Below are 15,421 nucleotides of genomic sequence, written 5' to 3'. Positions count from 1 at the left end.
CTAGCAATCCCTGGCTGGGCTGGGAGGTCACAGGGGGGATAGTGGGGGTTATACCCCGAATCTCTGTATAATTCTCTCTGTCCATAGGAATGTACTTCATCCCCGTCTCCTGTTTCCTCATCTTCAACCTTCTCGATTGGGCCGGACGAAGTCTGACAGCCGTGTGCATGTGGGTGAGTATGGCCATGGCGACCATATTGGTGAATGACGCTCCCCATTTATAAAGTGAATGTGCATGATATTCAGCGCTCTTTACATTCATCTGGTGACAGGTTCTCTTAAATCTGTAGTCCTGCTTAGATTGTACAATCAGATTGTAAGATTTGAATTATCACAAAATGATCCTTATTACCGCAGTGCTCCCCTCCGATTGGCTTTCTATCCAGGGATCTGACTAAACTCTGCCCATCTGATTGGCTTTCTATCTGAAGGTGTTGCTAAGCTCCGCCCATCAGCTATTCTCCTGTTCAGTGGGAGCAGCTGAGCGTCTGATTGGACGGGCTTTAGCACCAATGAAATAGCAGCTGGAAGCAATCTGATGACGGTGATGATGTTGTTTTCTCCGCAGCCCGGGAAGGACAGTAAATGGCTCCCCATCATGGTGGCGGCTCGGCTCATCTTCCTGCCCCTCTTCATGCTGTGTAACGTAATGCCCCGCCAGTACCTACCCGTCCTACTGTCACATGACGCCTGGTACATCTGCATCATGATCGTCTTCGCTCTGTCCAATGGATATCTGGCCAGTCTGTGTATGTGCTTTGGGCCCAAGTGAGTACCGATCTGCCCCACATGTTGTGTCACCCATCAGTTTTGCCCCTAGTGGCTGGGCCTCTCACCCCCTGACGTCTCTGTCTTGTCTTTGCAGGAAGGTGGATGGATATGAGGCAGAGACAGCCGGGGCCATCATGGCGTTCTTCCTGTCCCTGGGTCTGGCCCTCGGCGCTGCCTTCTCCTTCCCTCTGAGGATTTTGGTCTGATGTTCCCCCTCCAATACCCAGTGAAGTCCCTCAGTGCTACCTCGTGTGTACAATGCACCTACCAGGCAAAGTTCTCCAATCCCATCCCTTAGCAAGGATTGGCCCCTCCACACTATTGGGGCCCCTGACTCCACCACCATTGCTCCTTGGCCTCATCCTGCTTGGACAATGAGGACGCATTCTATCCACCTGGGACCCGGTGCACAGAACGGCCGCATAATATTCTGCACTGACTGCAATCTATTTCCGTTATATTAGGGGTGCCAATGCAGTGAATGTGGGAGGAGCCCCAGTGTCATGTGACCTGCATGCCGTGGCAGCTGCCTCCACCAATATCGCATTTTATGCATCATTACAGAATTCTCTATTTCGATGGATTAGGATCAGAATTTGGTGAGGATTCGTCACTGGGACAATTTGCTGCATTTTATATTTCATTGAGGAAAAGGATATTTGTCATTTTTTATTACAAAATTAACGACTTTTGCAGAACGTGGAACGATTTCCAATTATTGGCTTGTGCGTGAGATGCATTTCTTGTTGTTTTATCCTTGTGTACATACAAGACCCCCTGCAGGGTTTTTACTTAGATTTACAATTTAATGAAGGCCCAAAGGAAATGAGAGGGGTGGGGGGAGGGGAATTAAAGCGATACTCTAGTTTTGTTCAGCCTTTCATGGGTGATTGATGCCCTCGGTGCAACCCCTAAATATCGCAGCGTCAGCTATTGCCTTGGTGATAACGCTATGACTGAATTGTATAAATATATAACATTTCCTAAAGGACGTTTCACAAAGTTTTTACTCGGCTCGCTGTTTTAATTTAATATAAAAACTGCTCTGATTTTTTATTATTATTACTATAGGCTGACAAATGTGTAAAAATAAAACAAACTTTTACATTTTCTATTATTTGTATTTCAATAATCCTGTAATTGTATCTGAGAATTGCAGTATTAAACAGGAGAACACTGCCATCTTTAGGTTGCTTTGTAAACCGCAGGCTGAATGTCTTTTTTGCTAAGGAAGCCACCAATCTGTCGATGTTTATTATGTCATTGGGCCGCAATGATTGGCTCTGGTTTCTGATTGTCGGTGGGTCCCGGGGGGTGGTGGTCAGGACTGAGAGCCACCAGCCGAGCAAAGTGACAGCGGATTGATGGGGTCTTACAAAATGTACCAGGTGGAAGGATTTCCCTTTACTATGACCATAATAACACCCCATGGTTGTAACCTAATACCCCTCTCCCCACCTATGACACAAAGGGCTTTATTTATAAATGATTCCCCTGTGAATTCGTCTGAAATTGGCTGGCAGATGGTCGAACAATGACTCGTTCTGCCATCTAGTGGCCAATCTCAAAAGTGCACAGCTATAGTATAGGAAATGCTAATATTAATATTATTAATAATAAACAGGATTTATATAGTGCCAACATATTATGCAGCGCTGTACATCAAATAGGGGTTGAAATTACAGACAGATACAGACAGTGACACAGGAGAAGGAGAGGGCCTTGTCCAGAAGAGCTTACAATCTAAGAAGCTATCAATATAAATGAAAATTATCAGTGAATTACCAGGGGAATCATTTATAAATATAGCCCCTAATATATAACATCCAATCAGAGATGAACAGAGATCCCAGTGCAGTAAACCTTGCAATATTTCCAGGGATGCCATATTCCATCGGGAAGCCCATTTTTAGCCCCGGGGCCCCTATAGACAGTTGGTGTCTCCAAGCAGCAACTGCTGGACATTTGTAGAGATTATTGCTGTCTGGAGAGGGATAGAAGGGATTTTATATCACAAAATGATTTGTGCAGCGATTATTACGTGAGATCACCGTCACCCGGACATACGAATGCGTGAGCATAGAATGAACACGATGTTTGTCAGAGCTTGGTTGGTGCCTCTTCTTTCAGTGGCAGGAAAGGGCCCATTGCCCGCCAATATGAGGGGCCCTTGTTCCATTCACCATCAATGTCAGACGACCCTCCTCCACTGGCTGATAATGTAAAGGGAAATTATCTGCTCACTACCAATGTGCAGGGCCCTTGTACACTGACCACCAATTTAAGGGGACCCCTTATTTCTAGCTGATGATGTAAAGGGGTCCCCACCAGTGAAAGGGGCCCAAGCTGGTAAAATCCTGGGAAGTTATACTGGTACCTGATATAAGGGGTGATGATAACGGTGAAGGAGGAGTTATGGGGACAAATTGGGCCATCCTTTGTGGGTCTACAATCAGTGAAAAGTTCAGAATCAATATGCTGCCACCTTGTGTTCACATTGAGTACTGACGTGTGATTTGTGAACATTTTATATATTTTGTTATGCTGTAAGAGATTTATTTCATATTTTAGCCATAAGTTTGTATAGGGGGTGAGTTTATATCCAGTGAGAGATCCACTTTAATACTGAGACAGAGAATTTGTTATTGTCTGTGAGGAATTTTGGACATTTTGGTTGCTCTGTAGCTTTCAGTCACCTCATTCTCCAAAAAGGGCTCCTCCAGGCCGGCAACCGATCTCTCGTATACAATGTAGCCGGTGTTCATCGATCTCTACACCATTTTTTTTGGTGATGCAAGCAATTTGGGTGCGGTTGGGGTGCACCAAGCACAGAGGAGGCCATAAATGTCCTTTCTTCCAATCTTAGCAGATCTTGCTCTGGAGCCCCATTGTAGCCTATAGGTAAAAGGAAAGAGACAATGGGGTAGAACTCCTTTATTTTACCCTTCAACCCACCAGTGCCACTGGTACCCACCCATCCCCCATACTCCCCTTTCCTGATTTCTCCAGCATCCCCCGTACTCCCCAGTCCTGGGGTCTCCAGCATCCCCCATACTCCCCTTTCCTGATTTCCTGATTTCTCCAGCATCCTCCATACTCCCCTGTCCTGGGTTCCCCAGCATCCCCCATACTCCCCTGTCCTGGGTTCCCCAGCATACCCCATACTCCCCTTTCCTGATTTCTCCAGAAACCCCCATACTCCCCTGCCCTGGGTTCTTCAGCATCCCCCATACTCCCCTGTCCTGGGTTCTCCAGCATCCCCATACTCCCCTGTCCTGGGTTCCCCAGCATCCCCCATACTCCCCTATGTTGGGATCTCCAGCATGCTTCATGCTCAACAGTATGTCATAACTTCAAATTAAAAATAAAAATTGGGGCCACTTACATAGCAAGGAGCATTGGGGTTGTGACCCCTAAATTTATACCTGTCACAAAACTTTCCCTGTCATACTGCACCTGTCCTGTTACACATTACTGCTTGTCTGCTTAAATCCCTATAATTGCCCTGGACAGCAACTTGTAACAGGGCAGCTCGATTTGATGGGCTTTTGGATGAGTTTTATGTTCTGACGATGCCATAGTGATGAAATTTTAGGGGGTGGTATTCACAGGTGTCCCCCACTTACACCTACGTTTTTGGTTTTGTACATCTCCCTGTTCCAGAGAAATTGGTGTTCAAAATAGGGCAGCGTAGTATGTCAGGTAAAGTTTTGTGTTGGGTAGGTATAAATTTAGGGGCTGCACCCCAATGCTCCTTGCTTTGTGGCCCCAGGATTGCCCATTTTCATCTTTGTCTTTTGAAAAAGCAACCCTAATGATCAATTTTCACTGTTTTTTAAACCTAAACCCTCATTTCTTAAATTTTTTTGAAGGTGGGGAGAGAAATGTGGGATTCGCCTAGCTATGAGGGTCCCCTGTGTACCCGGAAAATTTCAAGTCGTTATAACATAGTGTTCAGGAGATCTGAAGGTTTGTACACACAGAGATGTTAGGCTGCAGAATATGACAAGCAGCCTTTACACATCCATCACACTGTGCTATGACGTCACTGTACACGCCCCTTGACATTTGACACGCCCACTTGTACACGCCCCCTCAGGTAGATTTCTATCAGCGGCAGTTTTTTTGAACCCATCATTGCTTTGCATCAAGAAAAATAATTGCTGTAAGAATATTTCACCTGAAAGAACCATTTACTGGGCCATCCGAACCTCCAGGTGAGAGGCTGCAGGATGCCAGAGGGTGCCCAGACCCAACACAGGAGAAGATACATGTGCACCACTCAACCTGGGTGATACAGCAAACCTGGAATGGTTCAGGATTCATAAACAGGATTTATATAGCGCCAACATATTATGCAGCGCAGTATAAATCCTCTTTATTAATAAATCAGGTCTCATGCATCAGCCTCTGGAACCGGTGGATTGTTCTTCACTATACCAAGGAAACATGGAAAATGCTGAAGGAGCGAAGTTTGTGTTACCGCCAGAACTTCCGCCATGGATGGAGATCTTCAGATTCGCACAAAACGATCATTACCGAGCCATATGCAGATGAGGACATGAGGGGGCGGGGATAAAGGAGCCGCAGAGGGGGCGGGGTTACATATTGAGGGGTGGGATTAGGAAGGGGAAATTAGATCAGGGGCTGGGATAGAGGAGGGGAAATGAACGGAGGGGCGTGGTTATACACTAAGGGGTGGGATTAGGGAAAGGGAAGATTAGAAGAGGGGGCCGAGATGGAGGAGGGGTTATGTAGGAAGGGGGTGGAGCGGCATGGAAAGCACTAGAAGGAAAGTCATATCACTGCCATCTGCTTCCACTCCGACAAATAGTCCCCCCTTCCCGATCTTTTGTTTCCTTTAACCCTATAAATGCCGGGTGACTCCGCACAGATTCCCTATAGTGTGACATTTTATTCCCCCTCCCCCATATACAGAATAATCCAATGTCATGGGACTGCTGGGACTTGTAGTTCATCAATCTCCACCCAATCCTGGTCTGATAATGTATGGCATGATTGGATGAAGGGTCACCGATTGTACAGAGCTGTGATTGGACGATTGTTATTGGTCGATTGGTCAATAAATTGTCACATTGTCAGCCAATAATATCTGACCCCGAAATATGATACGATGGGCACGACGCCAGTATTTGGGAAACGAAACGGGAATGTGACGCAGAACGATTGGAGAGAGCGCAGATCCTTCCGGGAAAATACCCGGATCATGGAATATCAAAAGCCCCTCCCTCACTGTGCCCCGCCCCCAGCATTGTGCGGCCTACAGACCAAATTCATCCAAATTATCGATCTGTAAATCGGAATCATCGTTAATGAACCAATCACTTGGGAAACCTCGGAGGCGGGGCCTGTAATCATAGAGAGGGAGGGGCCACACACACTGTAATCTGATTGGAAAATTATTAAATCAAGTTGATCATTCGGGACAATGAATCTGATTGGATTGGCCACAGTCGGTTCTGTTTCTTATCGCCCAATCGTCTGTAGAGTAATCGTACAATCGTTTCCTATCGGCAGAGATTTAATCGCTTTCTATTTTATTGGGAAAAGAAACAACAAAAACACCCCTCCCCCAACTACCCCCACCCCTATCTACCCTAATTACCCTCACCCCTATCTACACCCGGCCCCAATCCCTCCTCCACCTCAACTACCCTAACCCCCACCTGCCCTTCTACCATCTACCCCACCTGCCCCTACTTAACCCCAACCACCCCAGACCCTACCTACCCCTTTACCATCTACCTCAAACCCCCCCACATACCTACCCTAGGCCCTAAAACCTCCCTAACTACCCCAACCCCTCCCCCATCCTCCACTGCCATAGAGAGGACTCTTCAGAGGTCACATGACTATGGACTTTGTACAGCGCTGTGTACTATGTTGGTGCTATATAAATACTAGATAATAATAATCTCCCCATACACAGTACAATCTGAATGAGGCAGATACAATGTGATTGGCTCCCTTGGTAACCAATTGATGACTTTCATGGTCTGATGGCGGCCGACCAATGAAACCAAACCGACCGACTGGCAGATTCCAATGATTGGCTGATTGGCCGCACACGTCCCAATGAGATCAGCGATCACCCAACCAAAGCCGCCATTATTATTCCTGGATTGTATTGGTCAGTGGGTGGGGTTATCAGTGCTGGGAGGGATCTGATTGGACGGTTGGCCTGGAGATCATCAAACGATCGCTGCAATCACAATTCATTGTCCCGTCCGATCTGATTGGGGCATCTAGTCATGTGACACACATAACAGCCATACACAGAAGGCCGAGGCTTTGGCGTACAATGGAGGTGACAACGCATGAGCAGTCAGGAAATCGTCATCCTATAAAAGGAAGTGCCTGAACAAGGACTTTCATGGCAGGATCACCAGGAATGCTGCAGATTTAAAAGTTTTACAAATGACATTTTTAGGGTTATAATTATTTCTATACCCCTCCCCCCCCCAGGACAGACAATGGAGGTGACAGAGGATGAAGATGACAGCGAACCTCACCTTGGTGACACCGGGGGCGGGGCGATTCACCTTTATGTCTCGCCCACATATGACAGGCAGGAAAACAATCTCCGCCCTTTTTCTGGTATATAGGGCTTGGGGGCGGATCTGTCTGTTATGAAGCCCCGCCTTATAACCTCGAGGGGCGGGGTAACCCGAGCAATGTGCCCCACCCCTAGGTATGACAGGCAGGAAGTATTCTCGATTCTTTGTGTAGGAGGCGGGACCTCCCTCAGTACGTAGCTCCGCCACTTACACGCCGAGCCAATCAGCGGGCTGGATGATGTAGTGCCGGCTGCCGCGCTCATTCCCGCCCTCCCATGTGTAATGACTGTGCGGGAGGGCGGAGGGATACGAGGCTGTGCTCCGCCCGGATATATAAGGCGCCGGCTCAGTTTCGCAGCCCCTTCATTCATTTGGTCGGTCTGTCAGACGGTGTATCGTAGTCTCCAGCCATCAAGGTACGGGGCCCCCGGGGGCCACACCATCAGAAGCTTGTTGCGGAGGGATATAGAACTGAGCAGGAGGAATAAAAGAAGAGTTTGGGGGATGTTGGAAGCTTCTAGAAGCCAGGGAGGGGGAGGGGGCACGTGTTTTGTGGCCGCCATGTTGTACAGTGACGTCATTCCATGTGACAGCAGTGGCCTGGGCCCTGGGAGGTTAGCGGTTGCCCTTAGCAACCGGCCAACATCCCTGGCCCTGTAGTTGCTATTGGTGACAGCTGTTGTCATTAGGTGGGGCAGGGGTGGTGATCCTCTGCTGGGTTCATGGGAGGACCCCGAGGCTGCAGTTATCTGATTGGTGGATGGTCTGGTGACTTGTGGTGCCCCCTTGTGTAGGGGGTGATGATGGTATATTTGTTTGGCTTTTTGTAGGTAATTTTATATTCTGCCGGTGTGAGGATATAAAGGGGAGATTGTATCTTGGGGGAGCCGGGTGATCCATGCAGCCATTTCTGGTAATAGTATAATGGTGCTGTATGCAGGGTCTTGGGTCCCTGGAGGTCTCTTGGGCCCCTGCATCCTCCTGTCATTGTCCTTGGCCCCTCCAGTTTCCCCTCCCCCGTCCTCCTGCAGTGACTCTGCACCCTCCGTTGCTGTTCCCGCCTCTCCGCCATCACTGTATGCAGATGAGCCGCCTCCCCCATCACCGGACCCCCCCAGCTGTCCCACAACAATGGCGGCTGTGGCGCAGATGGCTGGGATTACACCAATCATTATTCAGATGCGGCTTACACCGGTCTCCTGCAGCAACTCCTGTTGGCATGGTAACAGAGGCTGCCGCCTATTGGTGTCAGTGCATTGTCATCATTTAATAGGAAGTTGGGGGGGTCCACTGGTGTTGGGTGACCATGACCGGTCCTCTTTATGGGGGTGGAGGGATACTGCCCCTCTGTGTGTACTCCATGCTGACCGGTTCTCAATGGGTGACACAAATTCTATACAAACTTATCTGGCTGGGTCCCCGATACTCGGTGTTCACTGCTGCAGGCTTTTGGGGTCTTCAACCCTCAGTGGGTCAGCCATGGATCATTCATGACATTTATGGATCAGCCAATGAGATTAAAAGCTAGCACTGAGGTGGCCCAGAATCTAAAATCATTCTGAGATCTCTGAGATTCTTCATCTTCCACCAATCAGTCTTCTGTATTAGTTGATGTGTTTTCCTATTGGCTCTTCCATTAGAAGGCGGAGACTCCTCCTGGTCCCTGATTGTTACTTTCACTTTCCTTTATGCCTTGGAGGGGCAGAGTCTGGGGTACTCTGGGGGGGGGGGTAGAAATTTGGGTTTTGGCTTCTCTGGGGGGGGGCAGAGTCTGGGTACTCTGCAGAGGGGGTGTCGGGAGTCTGGGTTCAGGGGTCATCATGACAACGTTTTGAGTTGCTAAAATCGTTTCTTTCCTCAGATGCCAGAAGAAGTTCATCATGGGGAGGAGGAGGTGGAGACCTTCGCCTTCCAGGCTGAGATTGCTCAGCTGATGTCTCTGATCATCAACACCTTCTACTCCAACAAAGAGATCTTCCTGCGAGAGCTGATCTCCAATGCCTCCGATGTAAGTCTGCCCCTGTTGTGATTGGGGGTGGGGGGCGGTCGGGTAGTCTGCCCCTGTTGTGATTGGGGGTGGGGGGCGGTCGGGTAGTCTGCCCCTGTTGTGATTGGGGGTGGGGGGCGGTGGGGTAGTCTGCTCCCTGTTGTGGTGGGGGGGTTTGGATAATCTACCTCCTGTGTGGTGGCGGTCGGCTAGTCCACCCTCCTCTGTATGTTGGGCCCCCATTGGCCACCACTTCATCAATGTGTCGTCTTGTTTCAGGCCCTGGACAAGATCCGCTATGAGAGCCTCACTGATCCCTCCAAGCTGGACAGTGGAAAGGAGCTGAAAATCGACATCATCCCCAACCGCCACGAGCGCACTCTGACCTTGGTGGATACCGGCATTGGTATGACAAAGGCCGACCTCATCAACAACCTGGGAACCATCGCCAAGTCTGGCACCAAGGCCTTCATGGAGGCTCTGCAGGTAACCAGGGATTACATTGTCTGAATGTGATTGGCTGCATCCATCATGTGACGGTCTTATAAACCATATCTGATCTCCTATAGGCTGGAGCAGACATCTCCATGATTGGTCAGTTCGGTGTTGGTTTCTATTCTGCTTACCTGGTGGCAGAGAAGGTTGTCGTGATCACAAAACACAATGATGATGAGCAGTACGCCTGGGAATCCTCCGCCGGAGGCTCCTTCACGGTCAAAATTGATCACGGTGAGTACAGTGGCAACATATAAACCTTGGGGGAGGGGTGACAAGAATATGGTAATGGGGGGCTGCAATGCTTCCCAGCTTCCCATTGGAGCAATTCCTCAGCTTTGCCATCACTTGTAATCCTCCAGCCTGAGATTAACCTTCCCCTTCCCTGTCCAGGTGAACCCATCGGCCGTGGCACCAAAGTCATCCTGCACCTGAAAGAGGACCAGACAGAGTACCTGGAGGAGAAGAGGGTAAAGGAGGTGGTGAAGAAGCACTCCCAGTTCATTGGATATCCCATCACCCTCTATGTGAGTATCTCTGCGGAGAGGACACCCATGTATCTGGTTTTATATACTCAGAAATATTTCTGATTTCTACAAAGTGCAGACAGCAAATCACCAAAACAATTCATAGAATGGTGAATCATACAACAGTTACCATGGCCCCTAAATATTACTCCTAATCAATTATAGATGCAGGGTTCCTCTTTCCCTACACACACCCCCCCCCCCTTGCTGTCCCCAGGGTTCTTTTAGTCCCCAGACTTTCTAGTGGTTGATATATCTGCACACAATGTACCTGGTGGGGGGGGGGGGGGGTGTTGTATTTTGTAACATATAGGTGTTACCCCTCTATCTGAACTCTGCATAGGAGGGTTTATCCGGGGCAATCAAATTTCTTTCATATAGAACAGTCTGCCCCAGGAATATTCCATAGATGAGGACTTCATATAGCACAGGGACGTGAGGCCCAGGGTGGCTGCTGATTGCAGGCGTAAACTTCTGGGGCATAAATTGGAAATGACCTATTACCTGGAATTTTTGGGAACTCTTCCTTCCACATTTGAAAGTTGAGGGTTTCCTGCAAACAACTAAAGGACATTGAGTTCTCATTCCCCTGCCATGACCCCCCTCCATTCTATAAACATGCGGCTGTCAGTTTTATTATATCTGTATTGATGATTTCTGTTCTTCTGGCAGCTGGAGAAGGAAAGAGACAAAGAAATCAGTGATGATGAAGCTGAGGAGGAGAAGGAAGAAGAGAAAAAGGATGAAGAAGCCACTGAAGATAAACCCAAGATAGAAGATGTTGGTTCAGATGAGGAAGAGGAGGCAAAAGACAAAAAGAAAAAGACCAAAAAAATCAAAGAGAAATACATCGACCAGGAGGAGCTGAACAAAACCAAACCCATCTGGACCCGCAACCCCGATGATATCAGCCAGGAAGAGTATGGAGAGTTCTACAAGAGCCTGACCAATGACTGGGAGGACCACCTGGCTGTAAAGGTGAGACACCTGTATAATGGGGTCCCTTCCCCCCTGTACCCAGGTATCATAATATCCAGCAATGTGCTACCTCCCTCTTCATATTCTAACTCTTCATTATCTTTCCCCAGCACTTCTCTGTGGAGGGTCAGTTGGAGTTCCGTGCTCTGCTTTTCATTCCTCGCCGCGCTCCCTTTGATCTGTTTGAGAACAAGAAGAAAAAGAACAACATCAAGCTTTATGTGCGCAGAGTGTTCATCATGGACAGTTGTGATGAGCTGATCCCGGAGTACCTGAGTAAGTGTTCAGTCATCTGCTGGGTGTCGCAGCTTCTCTATGCCCTGGGTTATCCCTATTAATCCGTCTGCTGGGGATATCAACCCGGAGCAACCTTGTGGCACCTGATTTGTTAATGCATGTTCAGGTTTATTGTATAAAGTTACAGTCCTGGAACATGCATGGTCAGAGTAAAGCACTAGGATTCCAATTTGTAAACTTTAATTGTGAAGATTTTATAAATTAGTCTCTTGGCTCAGGTTGTGCTTTAAATTTTACATTTGGTAATTTTAGTCCTCAGTCAATGCTAATAAACATCTCTATCTGTCAGATTTCATCCGTGGTGTGGTGGACTCTGAGGATCTTCCCCTGAACATCTCCAGAGAAATGCTGCAGCAGAGTAAAATCCTGAAGGTCATTCGTAAGAACATTGTGAAGAAATGTCTGGAGCTCTTCTCTGAGCTCGCTGAGGACAAGGAGAACTACAAGAAGTTCTATGAGGCTTTCTCCAAGAATCTAAAGGTGAGCTAAAGGGAAGAAGTGGCAACAATACCGGAGGCTTAAATCTCCATGTAATAGTCTATAGTCGGAACTAAATAAAGCTTCCCTTAGTCTTGCACAGTTGTACAGAATCCTCTCCCATACTGAAACTTTGAGGGAGCTAAAGTCAAAATCCTGAACTCCCCAGCCTGACTGTCCTTGGTTTGCCGTCTTCATCCACAAACTGATTTCATGTTTAGTCATAAAGCTCCAGTATTTGGGCATTACCTGCAGTGGTTTTAGTAACACCCCCTCCTCCAGACTGACATTTACTCATCAAGGAGATAGGAGTTTTGCATCAATCTTCCACTAGGTGGTGTACTGTTTGCATTAGAACAGGGGTGTATTGGGGCAGGGTGGGTGCTGGGATGTGTTGGCCATTTTTGCCATTAAGAACCATCAATATGAACATTTTTATTTTTGGCATATTTTTAGTCTCATAGGGGAAAATCTGAAATATTCATGGTATTAATTTGATGGCAAAATCTTTCTTCCAACAGCTTGGAATCCATGAAGACTCCACAAACAGGAAGAAGCTGTCCGAGCTGCTGAGGTATCACACTTCTCAGACTGGAGATGAGATGGCTTCCCTTTCAGAATACGTCTCTCGTATGAAGGAGAATCAGAAGAGCATCTACTACATCACTGGTAAGACTGATGGGGACATGGGTGGAAGGATAGGGACATGTGAAGGGGGGCTGGAAGGATGGGGACATAGGGGGTTGGAAAGATGAGGATGGGGACACTGATTTTATGTCTGATTTGTAGGAGAGAGCAAGGAACAAGTAGCCAACTCTGCCTTTGTTGAGCGAGTGAGGAAACGTGGCTTCGAGGTGGTGTACATGACAGAACCCATCGATGAATATTGTGTCCAGCAGCTGAAGGAGTTCGATGGAAAGACTTTGGTGTCTGTAACCAAGGAAGGCCTGGAGCTTCCTGAAGATGAGGATGAGAAGAAAAAGATGGAGGAGAACAAAACCAAGTTTGAGGGTCTGTGCAAACTGATGAAAGAAATCCTGGACAAAAAAGTAGAAAAGGTGAGGCTGCAATGTAATACAAAGGGGATCTGTAGGGGGTTTACTTTCCAAAATGGGTGCAGAAGTCTATCCAGAATCCCACTGGATGGGAAGAAGCTTTTAGCAAGTGGCAGCCCCCGTACTGTGACCACCCAAAACAGCCAGGTGGTGACTGAGAAGTACCTGGTGGTGCACACAGCTAAAAGGGCCCGGGGAAAACACTAGGGTGCTGTGCCTGCAGGGGGGTAACAGGTGGTGATTATAGTCGTCCTTTTCTAGCTTCAATCTTTTGACTTGTCTTCAGAAACTGGGACAAAGGGTACAGAGGGCACCATAAGTCTGTAATGCCAGTTGGGCAATGTTGGCGTTCTCAGAATATTGCAAAGATGGAATGGGTGCTGTGACCTAAATGTTTGGGTGGGGTGGTTTGATTGACTTAAACCTGGTGCAGAGATTCTTGAGAATTTTAGAGCCATACCTTGTGTTCAGTTCTCTTCCATTAACATGGATTTATCTTTATCAGGTAACTGTTTCCAACCGCCTGGTGTCCTCTCCTTGCTGCATTGTCACCAGTACATATGGCTGGACCGCCAACATGGAGCGTATCATGAAGGCCCAGGCTCTTCGGGATAACTCCACCATGGGCTACATGATGGCCAAGAAACACCTTGAGATCAACCCCGAGCACCCCATTGTGGAGACCCTGAGGCAGAAAGCTGAGGCTGACAAGAACGACAAAGCTGTGAAAGATTTGGTGGTGCTGCTCTTTGAGACGGCACTGCTGTCATCCGGCTTCTCCCTGGACGATCCCCAGACACATTCCAACCGTATCTACAGGATGATCAAACTAGGCCTGGGTGAGTACAAGGGCCACTGTAGACGCTGAGATATTCAGGAAACTGCAGCAAAATAACATTTAGCCAATCAAAAGTATTTTTAGCCCCTGAAACTGGCAACCAAAAGGATTTTCTGCATATTTAGCACCACCAAAGCCCAGTGAACATACAGAACCCAAACTGCTTCATTGTCGAAGTGTGCGAACTGCCATCTTGTGCCAGAATTTGTCCCTCACTGGGTCAATGTGGCCCCGAATATAGAATAACTGAAGTTCACTTTTTTGTGTAGAGTTTCTCCAGACCTCTGGGAGGCGCTGTTTAGAAGTTTTGTTTGCTGTCTAGGCTGGGAATATCTCCATGTGCTCCAATGATCCCACAGTTTGTCCTCGGTCCCCCTCCTGTACCCAGAGGTCACTGATCCCTATTGTAGGTTTGGAATGTATTGGTTGCTTTGTCTGACATCTGTTTTACTTCTGCAGGTATTGATGATGATGAAGCCCCCCTTGAGGAAACCTGTGCCCCTGTACCAGACGATATCCCCCCTCTGGAGGGTGAAGAAGATGCATCCCGCATGGAGGAGGTGGATTAATGTGCCACCTTCTGTACCCCCCAACCCCCTGTGTCTGAATGCTGTTCCCATGGAGCTCCTCAGACTCTGGACTGAAATTGTTACCCATAACTGGGGGTGTAAAGGGACAGTGGCTGCTAAACTTTTTCTGCACCCTGGTTAATTTGCACTGCAGTATGCCCCCTGTGGGTTGGGGGCTGTAATTTACCCCTGTGCTCCCTTTGTGCACCCAGACTGTATCTGGATGTGTGGCCCCCTCTCTGCCTGGCACGGTGTTTGTACCCCCACATGACTGGATTCATAAGCTGCTGGAATGTTGCTCTTCCCCTGGCCAGTATAGAGGTCCTGGAGTAAGGACTGTCCATTGTGTTTGTATCGCTTCCACCTCTATTACCCGTGCCCAGTCGTCTGCTGCCCCTACAATGCCCTCAGGAAGTCCCAGAGCGCTCATGTTTTTGCAGTCACTTGAGATTTGTGTTCACAAACTTTATTTTGTAATTTTTGTTCGTAAACACATAGGTTATGCAAAATAAAGTCCTTTTTACAGTGTCCTGCTTTCCTGTATGTTAAACTTGTCTAGGTGGATGCTGGCCCAGCTGCTATAACTATGCAAAAATACAAATATGCAAATATTCAGCAACCGCACCATTTTCTGCATCTTCTGGGGTTTATTGCTATTTATTACCCTTCATGTGGAGTCTGTGCTTTGCTATATGGGGGGGTTGGGGGTAAAATTAGTGGTCACAGCTTGGCTTCAGTCTGATTTCTTGCTGGAAATCACAAATGTTGCCCCATTACCTTGAGGGGCTCAGAAATCCCTTCTGTCTCTGCTCCAGCAGATAATATCTGGGCTTGTATCTATGCTGTCTG

The 15,421-nt window shown here is 47.9% G+C and overlaps 2 protein-coding genes and 1 long non-coding RNA gene across 4 annotated transcripts in view; 2 read left to right on the top strand and 1 right to left on the bottom strand.

Moving 5' to 3' along the window:
* SLC29A1 (solute carrier family 29 member 1 (Augustine blood group)) overlaps positions 1 to 1,883 on the top strand; it is a 27,515-nt gene extending 25,632 nt beyond the window's left edge. For both annotated transcript variants that reach the window (XM_072410027.1, XM_072410026.1), the window contains exons 11-13: positions 88 to 173; positions 569 to 768; positions 866 to 1,883. In XM_072410027.1, the coding sequence (XP_072266128.1) occupies positions 88 to 173; positions 569 to 768; positions 866 to 977 (398 nt within the window). In that variant the 3' untranslated portion in view covers positions 978 to 1,883. The remainder of the gene's footprint in view (positions 1 to 87; positions 174 to 568; positions 769 to 865) is intronic.
* A 1,413-nt stretch (positions 1,884 to 3,296) lies between these two features.
* LOC140330168 (uncharacterized) lies at positions 3,297 to 7,380 on the bottom strand. The gene is made up of 2 exons (XR_011920654.1): positions 7,305 to 7,380; positions 3,297 to 3,666 (listed from the first exon to the last, which is right to left on the bottom strand). It is a non-coding gene; the product is annotated as an uncharacterized lncRNA (long non-coding RNA).
* A 234-nt stretch (positions 7,381 to 7,614) lies between these two features.
* HSP90AB1 (heat shock protein 90 alpha family class B member 1) lies at positions 7,615 to 15,100 on the top strand. The gene is made up of 12 exons (XM_072410025.1): positions 7,615 to 7,765; positions 9,211 to 9,357; positions 9,616 to 9,822; positions 9,906 to 10,065; positions 10,225 to 10,358; positions 11,031 to 11,336; positions 11,447 to 11,612; positions 11,923 to 12,113; positions 12,632 to 12,779; positions 12,900 to 13,168; positions 13,671 to 14,004; positions 14,463 to 15,100. The coding sequence occupies exons 2-12, from the start codon at positions 9,211 to 9,213 to the stop codon at positions 14,570 to 14,572; spliced, it is 2,172 nt and encodes a 723-aa protein (XP_072266126.1). The 5' UTR covers positions 7,615 to 7,765; the 3' UTR covers positions 14,573 to 15,100.
* The last annotated feature ends 321 nt before the right edge of the window (positions 15,101 to 15,421 follow it).

Source organism: Pyxicephalus adspersus, chromosome 4 (assembly GCF_032062135.1).
Source record: "Pyxicephalus adspersus chromosome 4, UCB_Pads_2.0, whole genome shotgun sequence".
NCBI classification, from domain to species: Eukaryota; Metazoa; Chordata; class Amphibia; order Anura; family Pyxicephalidae; genus Pyxicephalus; species Pyxicephalus adspersus.
Note: the sequence above shows the minus strand (reverse complement) of the source record. Positions and strands in the feature narration are given on the sequence as shown.

Excerpts from the sequence above, each read along its gene's own strand:
- HSP90AB1 (XM_072410025.1), top strand. The coding sequence starts at position 9,211 with ATGCCAGAAGAAGTTCATCATGGGGAGGAGGAGGTGGAGACCTTCGCC. Across the intron at positions 13,169-13,670 it reads TGGACAAAAAAGTAGAAAAG|GTAACTGTTTCCAACCGCCT; the intron begins GTGAGGCTGCAA and ends TATCTTTATCAG. Across the intron at positions 14,005-14,462 it reads GATGATCAAACTAGGCCTGG|GTATTGATGATGATGAAGCC; the intron begins GTGAGTACAAGG and ends TTACTTCTGCAG.